The 14,436-nt window shown below is 33.0% G+C and overlaps 1 protein-coding gene across 1 annotated transcript; it reads right to left on the bottom strand.

The window, feature by feature from the left end:
- Positions 1–1,275: 1,275 nt before the first annotated feature.
- Positions 1,276–9,499, bottom strand: LOC110944439 (replication protein A 70 kDa DNA-binding subunit C-like). Its single transcript, XM_022186104.1, has 11 exons — positions 9,371–9,499; positions 9,012–9,279; positions 8,809–8,905; positions 8,587–8,714; positions 2,704–2,788; positions 2,442–2,583; positions 2,151–2,362; positions 1,938–2,058; positions 1,691–1,870; positions 1,537–1,590; positions 1,276–1,440 (listed from the first exon to the last, which is right to left on the bottom strand). The coding sequence occupies exons 1-11, from the start codon at positions 9,497–9,499 to the stop codon at positions 1,276–1,278; spliced, it is 1,581 nt and encodes a 526-aa protein (XP_022041796.1).
- Between the last annotated feature and the right edge of the window lie 4,937 nt (positions 9,500–14,436).

The following is a 14,436-nucleotide window of genomic DNA, read 5'->3' on the forward strand; positions in this document are numbered from 1 at the left end:
CGATAACTACTATGTATAAATTCATCGGATTTTTTTACTCCCAACGGTTCTTCAAGCAACAAACGTTTGTAGTTGTGTTTAGGTACACGTTCAACAGGAACTGCAAAAAGAGAGTGAATGACATATCTTCTAAATAAAACAATAAACTTGGTTATAGAAGATGAACTATAAACTAACCGTTTGTAACATCTGTTAGAGGTGTTCTTGTTAACCGACGTGAGTTTACTGCATTAGAATGAGCATGAAGTTCTGATTACCGACGTGAGTTTACTGCATTAGAATGAGCATCAACTTCTGATTGTTGAAACAAACTTGAAGATTTACGTTTAAGAGGAGGTTTGGATGTGCTTTGATGAAACTGATTTCTGGTGTGACTATTCATTTTCGAATGCATATAATGAGGATGAAACTAATGATGTACTTAAAACTAAAACATATATGTAATTACTTGGTATAATTATCATTAATTAGAAAACATAATAATTAAGTAGCTACAAAAAATAAAACAATGATTAGGTACCTTTTCTTATTAACTTGGAAAAAGGTTAGATAAATGTGAGACTTAAAGTATAATAATTGTGTCTACATTAATTAGATTAACACTTACCAATGCTGTCTTTTGGTATTAACTTGAAAAAAGGTTAGCTAAAGGTGAGTCTTAAAGTTTAATAATTATGTCTACATTAATTACATTAACAATTACCAATGACACTTAATTAACATAATTTATTTTGAACGGCTCTTTGTTTAACCTAATGATTGTTTGCTATTAATTTTTGTCGGTTTTTAAATAATTATCATAACTTCTGCATGCCTGCATTGAATGTTTACTTAAAACACTTGTAGATAAACTTAACAGAAAACGAAAAGACATTTAAAACATCAAGATTTATTTTGTAAACATAAAGATTTAGGTTAAGTAGATAAAATGAAGAGGCATTTAAAATATCAACATTGATGTTGAAAACATCAAGATTTAGGTTAAAGAGAAAAAAAACTGCCATTTTAAATGTGAAGATTTATTTTGTTAACATCATAATTTAGGCTACTTTAAATGATTTAAAAAACTTCAAAAACATGAATAAATACATCAAAATATATAAACAACACAAGCAAAAAGTAACTTAACAGATCAACATTAAACGAAAAATAGGACCAGAATAATTGTTCAGAACTTGCATATAAAATATGCAGAGAAAGTAGCAAAATTAAATTGTTCAACGATTAATACCAAAAAAAAAAAAAACAAACACATAATCAGAATAAAAATAACGTTCACTTCTCGACTTTGACATTCAGAAGCCTTCGTTTTGTTGAAGAAGAGTCTCCATTTTCATCTTTTGAAACATCACTTGAACGTTTAGCAGGTTGAGGACTTGTGGCATCATCATTGGCAGCATAAGTTGGTACTTCCGAGTCTTCGGTAAAAGAAAAGGCCTCCTATGCACAAACAAAAAATATCCTAACGCATAATAGTGAAAAAAAATTATTATGAAAAGGATGTTTGAATTTAATAAAGAATTTATAACTTATTACCTTCAAACACGTAAAGGATCCAGATGCGGGTTCAGAATTGACATCTTCCACATCCTGTATTTTAATAAAATGACATAAAGTTAGATTTATTTAATCTAAAAAAGATAATTAGAAATTTAAATGATATATTGATTACATTAGAATATAAGTTAACCTGCTCGGCGGCATCATCTTGCAACATGACTTTTATTATTTCATTGTCATCACACAGCTTCAATACAGTGTAAACATGATAGTTGGACGTCAGATTGAAAGTTGAAATTTCAATTTTGAAAATGCATAACTTGCCAACCAACTGTTTAACTTCCCTTGGGCGGACATTTTCCTCTCCATCCTAAGAGTAATAATTGAGTATTATTATTTTTTATTATATATTAAAAAAATAAATTTTACAAACATACCCTAAGTTGTTGATCATGTATATCACGAGCAGACCTCCCTATAACTTTGGAAACATCCTTGTCAAACATAACAAAAGATATAGTGCCAGTTGCATCTTGAACCCTCACACGTATCTTGTATCTAGAATTACAAAAATTATAATAAAATTAATAAATTAAAACATATGATTTTAAACAAATGTTGAAATGAACAAAATATCAGAATAAGGGTACCTAAGGATAGTTGTTGGAGAACGGATTTTACACTTAGGACAGTAAAGTACACCATCATCAGATGCAGCGTCATCTGCATCTATATCATCAAGGCCACCAGCATGATCAGAAGCAGGAATCACCTTCTTGCTACACTTGGAACACCCAACATAAAACCATCCAAAATCTTCCTCAACGGACCTTATAGTACCAAGAACAACAAAGACAGATTCCTGCAAATAAAGATAAACAACGAAGCTGGTGTAATCTGTGAACATAAATACTACAAAAAAATAAACAACGATGACTTACAACAGCGACGTCCCAAATCTCTTCGACAGACTTTCTCTCGTACTTCTTCAGGAATTCTTCACGAGAAGAGTAAAAAGTTTGACTGGACAACGAAGCTGGTGTAATCTGTGAAGATCCTTCAACTTGGCCACCTTCAATGAGCCTAAGAAAACAGTAAACAATCATTGAAAATAATAAGTGGAATGACACTAATTGTAAATAAAACAGTAATTATAAATCTTTAAAAATTATCAAATGTAAATGGAGATAAAGATTGACTGACCTATTCCTGAAACTTGTAATTTCCTCAATATCATCATTGATAAACAAACGACTACCAAAAAATGCATTTTGAATATTTGGGCTGCCTACAAAAGTAATGAGAAAACATCTTTAAACTTTCGCAGTAATATTTAAGAAATTAATATCTATACTATATTATAATGCATGAGGGAGGGGTATTTTAAGATACACAAAAAATAAGAACTTTTCACCCCCTTTGTTTATAGAAAGACCCCTAAAATGAGGGTAGTTTGGTCTTTTAAACACTATTTATTTTTTAGCCCCTAAACTTATTACATTTAAATCCCTGGGGTTTTAATATAGATAATTAGTTACAATTCATCCCTCCACAACAAACTTATAATTTTTTATGTATTCTTTACATATCTTATAAACTATACTGCTTAAAAAAATCCAAAGTTAGCATGACGACATACACATTTTTGTCGACGTTTCGGTAGTTGTCTTGTTCAATATCGACGCACAGATTAAAAGGCACAAGTCGATAATGCGTTAATGTACAAGTAATTAATAATTGTGATCTAATGCGCCTAATCTACAAAGATGGGCTCCATCTGTCACACCCCAACCGATGGCGGAATCATCGGGGTATGGCACTGAGCGAAACAGATTGTCCAGAAGTTTCCACAACAACTATCATTACTATTCAGTTTAAATAATACGTCCCATACCGTATCCCAAATAGTAAAATAAATTATTACAGATAACAACTAGTCAAATGTCCTGTTCCGACAACTCAGATTCAAATATAAATATAATAATTGTTCAAATGCCTCTAGAGACTCGATCTGCAAGATCTACAGACAACTATGCTCTAGACGCTTATTCTAAGCTCGCCTTCCTAGCAGATAAGCATCCTAATTGCCTGTCACATACGTTAAAATAAAGTCAATACATAAAATGTAAAGGTGAGCATACAAGTTTGATAATAGCATACAGAGTTCAAAATAGTTTACGCATAACCAGCACGTACACAGAGGAAAACGAAGCATGTTAACTATCGACATGGATCTATCGATACCAATGACTGCGGGTTGACTGCCCCAGGCAGTTCGCAATACATGATTACCACCGTAATCCATGCAAGTAATTGTCCTTAACAACCCCCGGGTGAACGGGTGCTGAGTCCAAACTATAGTACTATCGTCGTTAAGGCATGTAGACAGCATTCCACGTGTAAACATAACAACAAGCATTCATTTAGTCACGTAATACATGCAGAACGGTTAGCGTTTTAATTAGTTGAGTAGTGTGTTCGATTGTGGTTTAGATAAGTAACGTATGTAACACCCAAAAGTGCTAAAGCAAAAAGGGATCGAGTATACTCACAGCGATTGATGGATTGAAGGGAGCGCTTGAGAGTAGGGTTAGCCTGAATAGTTCGATAGCATAGCTATGAGTAACGCGTAAAACGAAAACAAGTGTTGGTGGGTCGAACAGCCTGGTCGATCGAATGGTAGGTTCGATCAGACGGGTTGTTCGTTCGGTTTGACAGTCCGTTCGGTCGGCCGGTAGGCTCGATCGGTTGGACTTTTCCAGTGGATTGTTTCTTCCTTTTGAGTAGGATGTGTTTGTGTATGATGGCTTGTCCTTTTGAAGTTTTCGTTGTAGTATTTGAGAACACTGAAGTGTCCTTACCTTTCAGGTCAATCGATCGAACGGACCGTTCGATCGGCCGGCTTAACCGATCGGTTAGGTACTTCAGTAATAAGTCCTCAGCAGGATGTCACCTGATCGGACAACATGTTCGATCGGGTGGCACTCCAATACGTCGAACGAGTTGGAAATCGATTAAGTGTTGAAGCATAGTATCTCATGATCCGAAGAGTAATTCAACCCAAACCGTAGTTCGATCGAACAGCTCTTCATTCAATACTAGACTTCATGAAATTGTCAAAGTGTGGGGCCATGTGTTAGCCGATCGGCTGGCCTGGTCGATCGGCTGACTTGTCCGATCGGCTGGGCTGTTCGTTCGAACAGCCTGTCCGATCGGTCAGCATCCTGACCTGGTCGGCCTGTTTGTCTAACACTTGGTTGTTCTGATGGTTTGACGTTATATCGAAGTATTTTGACATCGAGTTGGACCATGGAACCTTCGTTCTTACTCGTTTTCCTTGCTCGGACAGGAATCACCCAAGTCCGGCCGGTGAACGGTTCGGAACGGAGTTTATAATTTAACCCGAAATAGGTGAACCTCGTAGATAGAACCCGAATCTCGAACCACACAACTTATTAGAATGATTAGTGAGTTGGCTCAAGCTCCGTTTCTACCGGTTTGAAGGCATTGAGTGTAAAAGAGTTGAAAGGAAGTTGGAGGATCCTTCTTTCAATCCTTTACACAGTGTATGTTTAGATCTATAACAGATCTTTGTTTATTTATGTGTAAATCGACTGGATCCAAGTGATTCTTGGTGGATTGAAGCCAAAACATGAAGTTCTTCAAGACCCCATGATGATATCATCCTATAACTCTTAGATCTTGATGATTTCACGGTTAAAAGTTAAGATTTGAAAGATAGAAATGTGTAGGAGTGTGTATTGATCAAGGAAGTACAAGATTTAGGATGAAATCTTACCGGAATCGAGAGAAATTTGAGAAAAGAAGGGGTGCACGAGCTGGTCGGTCAGAGAGTTTCTAAAAGTGGAAAGAATGACAATGACAGGGCTATTTATAGACTTCCCAAAGAGGAAAGGGCTGGCCGATTGGCCAGGCATCCCGATCGGACAGCCTGCTCGATCGGACAGTCCGTCCGATCGGCTAGGAGCCTGATCGATCAACAGCCTGCTTTGAGCGTTCGGTGCGACGATTTCTGATATTTCGATTCCAATTGAAGACGATACGAATACGATAGAGTTTCCTATTCAAATTACTTTTAATCCCAACCACTATATCTACATACAAGCATCTACATCTTGCACTGCCCATTCTCCACCAATTATCATGATTCAATTTCGATTGAGTTTCGAGTTTCGATTCGATTGATCACCACACATAACATAAAGTAAACACGCACAGGTAACACGCAAGGCACACACACACGTATAATAACACCAAAGTCGCATAATTGAGTTTCGAGTTCGCTTGATGATTCGATTAGCTTGATTATTGATTGACTGACTTTATCGCATTGTTACTTCCTACTATTCACAGTCGTAAAACGTTTCGCGTTGATAAACATTCGATTCATTCAATTACTTTGAAATAACACTTACTCCACATAATACAACTAACGAAAATGCACACCTAAAGTAGACTAACTATAGCCAAAGAAGTCAATCTTGACTTGGACTTTAACTTTGACTTTGACATTCGAAAACACGGGGTGTTACACCATCTATGCAAACAAAAACAAAAAGAACTAAAAGTACCTAACATAAAATGAAGATATTACGTGTTACATTTTATTTTATTAAAACTGCCTAATATCTATACCTAGATAAATCTTATAAAAATTTAAAACTAACCACAATACCTAAACAAAGGGGTGGCAAATCTAAAATTAAACCCTAATGCACTTCTATAGTTACTACTATAAATACATAACAGGACACCTCAATATATATTGCTAAACAAAGTTAAAAAATGGATCCATTTCTGAATTCAATTGCTGCGAAAAACCAAGCATGCGAGATTGAAAATTCTAATGTCAGTTCTGTTATATCGCAGCAGTGAATAAATGTTTTCTTTTATTTACTTTTATGTGAATGTTTAACTTATTTGATTTTTCAGATTCAGTTGCATGATGAACATGCCAATTTAAACAACCCAGTAGTCGAACAAGCTTCTAAGGTATTGATTTTGCTGTTTTTTAAGTATTATTTTTGCTTATATCTTTCATATTAACATGTTTGTTATGTTATTATATGTGTGTTTTATTGTAGGATGATGGTGATAAAAGTGTTGATATTATTTTTTATTGTGCAATGTTTAATCCATACAAGTTTAATCTTCAACGTGAATTTAGTGAAGAGCTAATTTTAAGGTTTATTTAATCTTTTTTTAACTTCTGTATTCAATTTTTGTCCTTTTCAAGGATCAAAAGTTTGAGACTCAAAGGAAGAGATCCAAGAGACTCTCCGAATGGAAATGGAGTGAGGTTATTAATTTAGACGATTCCGAGTACAATGACAAAGAAGAGGAATTAGAAGATACTGTCGATTCAAGCACAAACCTGAAAACTCGATTAAAAATACCTTGAGTGTCATTTCAGAAGCGGAACAGATTTCATGCAGTCTAATATAAAATCTATCAAGTGTTTTTATGATTTTTTTCATTTTCAGTTGTTATGTTTAATCTAGACGTATAAATAAAGTTTATTTTATTTTTGAACTTTATTTTTTGTGTTAATATAAGTTCAAAATAAAGTTAGTATCATAAATTTATAAGTCAACTGAACTTATTTAAGTTAATATCCTAAAGTTGCAATAAATAGATATTGCAATTAAATATAGTCAAGCAGAAATTATAAAATATTGCAGTTATTCTTGGATATTAATCTAATAATCTACATTTCTTAATTAAAAAAATAAAGTAATAAACTTTAAAGCTAAACTAAAAAACTGAACTTACTATGATATAAAATTATTAAAGATATAAACTCTTAACATCTTATATTTTTTTTATAAAAACTGTTTTTAAAATTTCATAAAAATATAAATTTTTTATATGTAAAAAACGAAATTTAACAATTAAAGTTAAAGGTGTAAAACGTACTTACGAGTCAACTACTATTTTTTTATTTTTACAAAAACAAAAATTTTAAACTTAAAGTTTATTGGATGAGTACCATGTGGATATTTAAAAAAAAGTTGTGAACTTTAAAGAATAAAATTATAAACTTTATCATTTAACCAACAAAATAAATTTACTATACAACTATAACAACTTATCTTTTATTTTTGTCATTTGATTGTTATTTTTTATTAAAAAACGAAACTTTACATGTGTAAAACAATTTTTTTTACTTTATTTATAAACAAAACATTTTGTTTTTATAAAAAATAATTCTTTTAACATTTTTTTGTAACAAGTAATATAAATAAAATACTCCAAAAATTTACAATTTTTACTAGATAAATACTAAATTGTGTTGCAAATTTTTAGGAATTACAAGTTTAACTATATTGTTATAGATAATATTAGTCAGTTTCAAAAGAATTCTTTACCAACTTGACTAGATACATGGTAGATTGTGTTGCATAATTTTAGGGATTTTAAGTTAAAAGTTGACTCATATAGATAAGATTTGTTAGGAAGAAAAATCTGAACTTAGTATGATATAAAGTCAAATAAAGATATAAATTCTTAACATCATATTTTTTATAAAAACAATTCTTGAAATTTTATAAAAATATAAATTTTTTATATCTGTAAAAAACGAAATTTAACAATTTAAGTTAAAGGTCTAAAATGTACTTACGAGTCAAATACTAATTTTTATTTTTATAAAAACGAAAATTTTAAATATAAAGTTTATTGGATGAGTACTATGTGGATATTAAAAAAAGTTATGAACTTTAAAGAATAAAATTATACTTTATAATTTAACCAATAAAATAAACATACTTTACAATTATAACAACTTATCTTTTATTTTTTGTCTTTCGATTATTCTTTTTATAAAAAAAAAATATTTTTTTTTGTCTTTTGATTATTAGTTTTTATAAAAAAACAAAACTTTACATATGTGTAACACTTATGACATATATCCACCACAATAATGTTATCATAAATATTATACGAATAAGAAAACTACCAGAAACGAGTACCGGCGTACCGCAATGCAAAGTGTGGCCCCCGCCGCATCGAGCGGGCACTCTACTAGAATACTATGATAGATGATAAATGATGGTTATAGAGTACCTCTCCAATTCTTAACTTTAGCAAATTGAATTAGAACAATGACAACGGCATCACATGAATAACCCTGAATAAAAGTGGAAAACTGTTGTGCAAAATTATCCCATAAAGTGCAACCAATGGTGTCTCCACTAACAACAGAACAAAAGGATGTAAGAAAACATAAAAGGAAAATAAAACAGATACAAACATAACAATAAACCTAAAAGGTATGCAACTTCATACGTAAAGTTAACAATCTCAAAACTTATCCTCTTGCTTTCCTTTCCAGAACGATTAAAAACTTCCATATCGGTAGTAGATACAACATAACCGATCACATCTAAAAAGGCAAAACACAAAGATAACTAACATTAACACATCAACAATAAAATAAATGAGCAGGTATATTTAGTTACGTGAAATACAAAAAAAAAAAAAAAACTAACCCATTGTTGATTCAACTTCAACCTCACGATTTATAATCTCATGTAGGTCAACAAACTGAAAACCATATAAAGGTCCGTCGAAATTCTCACAACGTTTGACATTGGTATGACGGTAGAATATGAGCTTATCGGAATGCTTGATTACAGGAAACTTGTCATTCATCTCACCAACACCAAACTTGCGGAGAAACACCACACTACCCTCCTCAAGCTGGTTTTCAAACACACACATCAACACCTTCTTTACGGTGGCCTGAATCTTATCACCCTAATTAAAACAGAAGATAAAAAACATAAACATAAAATCTTCTATAAATAAATACAAATAAAAACATAAGAATTTGTATTATCCAGAATACCTTTTCGTCCATGAAAATCCTGTCATTCTGATACGCTTGCTTCCACAATCGTAATACTCGCACCTTCAACTTCCATGTATCTTTCTCGGTAGATATTTGATGAATATAACTGCAGGAATCGTTAGACATTGTTGGATGGTTGCAATGACAAATACAGGAGAGCGGAAATATACGAAAGAGGTAAAACGGCAAAGAGGAATATGAAATCTGATTATGATGTTGAATATTTAAAGACTATCTTGCATATTGAATGGAGTATCGATTTCTGCATAACAAATTCGAATTTGAATTGGGTAAAATGGTGTGCAAGGAGGAGAAGGGTTTAATTGGGGGAGAAGGGTTGGCCCAATCAAATGCAAGAATTGGTATTAATTAAAAGTAATTACAATCTTAATTTTAAATAGAAAATAGTTTTATTGGTTAACTTATGTATGCATGTGTACATGTATGTAGTCATGTATGTGTTTTAGAAAAAAAATGACATCATTTTTTGAAGAATTGACATCACCCTTTTTAAAATAAATGTCTATGATTAGGGGAGGGCTACCTTATGACATCAGTCTTAATCCCCATTTATTAGATAAAATGATGTAAAAGAAAAAGAAAATAAAAGAAATTTCAGGTTAATATTAATACGTTGTGTTTGTATGAACTGTAGAATAAACGTCTCATGCTCGTTCACCTGTTTACACGATTTTCGAGTTTTCATCATCTATAGTTTTGTGATGGTTTAACCGTAAAATTAAGGAAAGCTTCAGTTTAACAACGGTTATTATGTTTCATATTTAATTATAGTAAAAAGAAATAAATGATTTTTTTATACTCCAAATTAAATATACTTCATTCCAATCACCAAGGTAAAGTACATAAGGATAGCAGGTAGACGAACAACAAACTGCGCCGCCATCCCATTCTGAATAGAAAACTCTAATCTACTAAAAACAAAGTCTAGCCCCTGAGGGGTCGAAAAGTTGCTGTGGACCACACGCTGAACTTTAGCCAAGAACCGAACCGCCTCCGGCGCCAAGGAGCCGAACGTGTCAAACGCCAGGGGGACAAAGGCATGCTGATTATCCTCACAAGCTTTCGCGTGTTTTTCCACATTCTTTGACTCTGCTTTCAGTACCGCTTGCCCCACTACAAACTCATTTTCCCGGAAGCCAGCTAGGGGGATACACATATGAGATCTACACAAGCATGTTTCCCGTACTCCCAACAAAAAAACTAGTACGTCACCGGGCGTAAGATAGACCTCCCTTCCACCGGGTCTGTAAGAAAATTAACCGGTGTCTCTTTCTTTGCCAGATCCCTCCTCATATGAGAATAAATGATTGAAGTCAAGCATGATGACTGAGTCAAATGCACTAATTTCGTTGGCATCATTTTCTACCGAAAGCCCATTTGGTCCTAACAAACTCTCCTTCTACACGATCGAAAGTCTTCTCAAAATCAGATTTTAACAAGAGTAGTTTAAAACTTTGAATCCTGATTTGTTAGCCTTGTTGACTATGTCACTTTCAACTCTTGATTTAATTTTCTTAGTTATTATTTATATAAATCTAACTTTTGATGTGACATGGACTTGAAATATCAACACTTTTACACATAGGTCGGTGAGTAGAAAAGGATTGTTTGATAAGAGACGTAATAATAATTTTTTTAAAGATTAATAACAAGTGTATATGTACGTTTTTTTAATAACAAGTGTATATGTACGTTTTTTAGTAAATAACCTCTTATTTTATAAAGGAATAATGAATTTTAATAGTCCTAACTATTGCCCGTTGGCCGGCAACGGTTTCAACTTCAAAAATTTCCACTGGCAGTCTCATCTTTTTCACATATTGGCCTTCAATAGACCCTGACTAACAGAACCTTAACGTCGTTAGTCTCCGGTTGCCGGAAAAACGTTTTTTGACCGGAAAACTCATTTTTGCCAGGAAACTCAACCTTTTCGACTCAAACCTCTTTGTAACCTTATTACACACATTTAGTAATCATTTCTAGTAGAAAACCTAATTATTAAGGTAGTTGGAAAAACTCTTTTTTTCACCGGAAAACTTCTTTTTGGCCGGGAAACTCAACTTTTTAGCCAGAAAACTCAAAGTTTTCGTTTCAAACATGTTTGTAACCATAGATCGGACCATTAGGAACCTTTTTCCGACCATAAACGTTTTTCCGGCGACCGGAGACTAACGCCATTAGGGTTCTGTTAGTAAGGGTCCATTGAAGGCTAATATGTGAAAAGATGGGACTGCCAGTGAGAATATTTGAAGTTAGGACCGTTGCTGGCCAACGGACAATAGTTAGGATTATTAAAATCCATTATTCCTTTTATCATTTAGTTCTATATTGTCCTAATATATTCAAAAATCATCGTGAAGTACTGTCGTTTTTAGGATTATCGGTATTCTTGAATTCGTTTATATACATGTGTATCAACCCTCATTACAATAATGAATAAAAACTAAAAATTTGATGCAGAGTTGTAATAGTTACAATGAACTGTTATCTACATGTTCTCTAAAAGTGTTACAAGAATGTATCAAACATTAAAAGTTTGACACACTTTACATGCATATTAAAACTCAGGGCCGTCTTCGAGAATGATACAAAAAATTTGGGCCCCGGACGAAAAAAAATTTGGTATAATATAAACTCATCAAATTTATATCAAGAAACCAAAATACGACATGCTTATCATGGGGTTTGAACTCATGACCTCAAGATTATAACCCAAAACATTAACTAATTAATCATATAATCATCTTGTTAACAAGATCGAAGGGTCAATTAATTAAGTGAATTGATAGTTCAAAACAGTTTAGGAAATAAAAAATGGATGGGATTAACTGAAAATTGTTTAGGAAATATAAATGTAAAGAAAGGGTTTAGAACTCATAGCCTTGGTTTTCAAATTTGAGTATCTTAACCACTAAACTAGCTTCATTTATGATACTAAAGTCATTTATTAAACATTTAAGATAACAGTGCTCATTTAAAAATCTTGACCCTAAATTTTTGTTGGGCCCTATAAAACTTTTGGGCCTTGGCGTCTACCCGGGCTGCCCAGCCCACAAAGCCGGGCCTGTTAAAACTCATTACAAGAGCGTCTCACGTCTATAAAGTTATACGATCCGTTATAACATGTTCACATGCTATCATAATCAATACTACGTCTCAAAACTTAATGCAAAAAGTGAATAAGCTTTATAAAGTGAACATACTATTGTAATATTTAAACGAATTTATGTAATCAGCAACAAGACATTTTAAAAATGTCAATTTAAATAAAAAATACAACAGAACCGTAATTAACTAAATAGCATAAAATTTTGAAGTTATGGTATATATCATTTTAGAAACATGCGTTTTGTTGATGATACATGACACTTTAGACTATGGGGTATGGGGCGGGAGTTGGGGCGTGGGTTGGAGAGAAACGCTCAAGTCACCACCTCAGGTGGGCTTGGGTTTGGGCGTGGTCCCTTGGGCGTGAGTTTAAGGCCGGATGTGGGGCATGCTAGCGATCCTATGTGGCCGGCTCTTATTGACTTGTTGGCTAGGGCATAGCTGGCCATGTTTAATTTTTTTTTTTAATAAAGCTGGCCAAGCCAAGCCACGCCGGGCTAGCCACGCCCCGCCATACCCCACAGACACGTCACTCACCAGCGGGGGGGCTTGAACTCCACGTGTCAACCTATGCCCCAAACCCCCGCCCCACCATACCCCATGGTCATAATGTTTCCAACTTATCTTTTCTTTTTTAACGACTAATGTACACAACTCCTATTCAAATTTTGAAGTTATGGTATATACCCTTTTAGACACATGTGTTTTGTTGATGATACATGACTAAAAGGGTGATACGCAAAGGTAGTCTAGCGTACATATTTTTTTTTAACGGCTAATGTACACAACTCATACTAGCTATTAAATTGAATCAAAATATCCCCTTGCTTGTAGTTGGAATCCAAACCTTTTTACTAAAAAGGTAAGAGTCTATACCAAATGGTTTAGCCAACATTTAAATCCAACTTTATGCAACTCTATCTCTTCCATGAGGAATCAATTTTTCGCAACTTAATCACGTTTTGGCTTTTTGATAGAGGGAATCTCAGGCCGTTAAGAAAGAAGGATAAAAAGTTATGTTTTCGTTATTATGTATTACACTTGAAATAAATATGATCAAGTCTTTTTTTATACGTATACATAGATACATAGATAGAAAGTTCGGATTTATCGTAAAAATATTTTTTTTCTTTTGAACAGCGTACGGTTAGGATGTCGCTAATCAGGCTAGTAGTTAGTATGCTAGTATCACCAAGTTAGTATTAAAATCCCTCTTGTCTGGATTTGAACTCAAGACCTCCAAAAGAAGCAAAGATTCTCACCTCCTCTTTGACAACTAAACCAAGAGATCATTATAGTTTTATATATTAGTTAATATTAGAGGATCATTTTGTTAAAATTAGGCCGTTAGACAATGTTACATCTATTTTAGAAAAAAATAGTATTCGTTTTCCCGTATTTTGGGTTTCCTCCTGAACTGGTGTATAGGCATTATGGCTAGTGGTGATGAATATGATCGGGTGATTCCGCTGATAACACGATAATTCTCCAGTGGTCTGTCATTGATCCAAATTTGTCGTTAAAAAAAAAAACTCTCTCTTACTTTCTTTCTCGATCTATTTGTATTTTCTTCTTGTTTCTTCTTCTTCTTTTTTATTATTCTTTTTTATTTTTAAGTTTTTTTTTTCAAGGAATCAGAATGTTTCCAAACACTCAAATTTTATAAATTACATCCCGTTCTTTTTATTCTATTTTTAATTTTTATTATTCTTTTTTATTTTTAACTTTTTTCAAGGACTTTTTTTTCAAGGAATCTAGAATGTTTCCAAACACTCAAATTTTATACATTACATCCCGTTCTTTTTATTCTATTTTTAATTTTTATTATTCTTTTTTATTTTTAACTTTTTTCAGGGAATCAGAATGTTTCCAAACACTCAAAATTTCTAAACTACATCCAGTTCTTTTTATTCTAATTTTAATTATGATTTCTT

The sequence above is a fragment of the Helianthus annuus genome, chromosome 6 (assembly GCF_002127325.2).
Source record: "Helianthus annuus cultivar XRQ/B chromosome 6, HanXRQr2.0-SUNRISE, whole genome shotgun sequence".
In the NCBI taxonomy this organism is placed as follows: Eukaryota; Viridiplantae; Streptophyta; class Magnoliopsida; order Asterales; family Asteraceae; genus Helianthus; species Helianthus annuus.

What these genes read in the sequence shown, in the direction of transcription:
- LOC110944439 (XM_022186104.1), bottom strand. Translation starts at nt 9,499, where the DNA reads ATGTCTAACGATTCCTGCAGTTATATTCATCAAATATCTACCGAGAAA. An exon ending in AGATTTGGGACGTCGCTGTT is followed by an intron (nt 2,363 to 2,441) that starts GTAAGTCATCGT and finishes CTTTATTTGCAG; the next exon opens with GAATCTGTCTTTGTTGTTCT. An exon ending in AAGATGATGCCGCCGAGCAG is followed by an intron (nt 1,591 to 1,690) that starts GTTAACTTATAT and finishes ATTAAAATACAG; the next exon opens with GATGTGGAAGATGTCAATTC.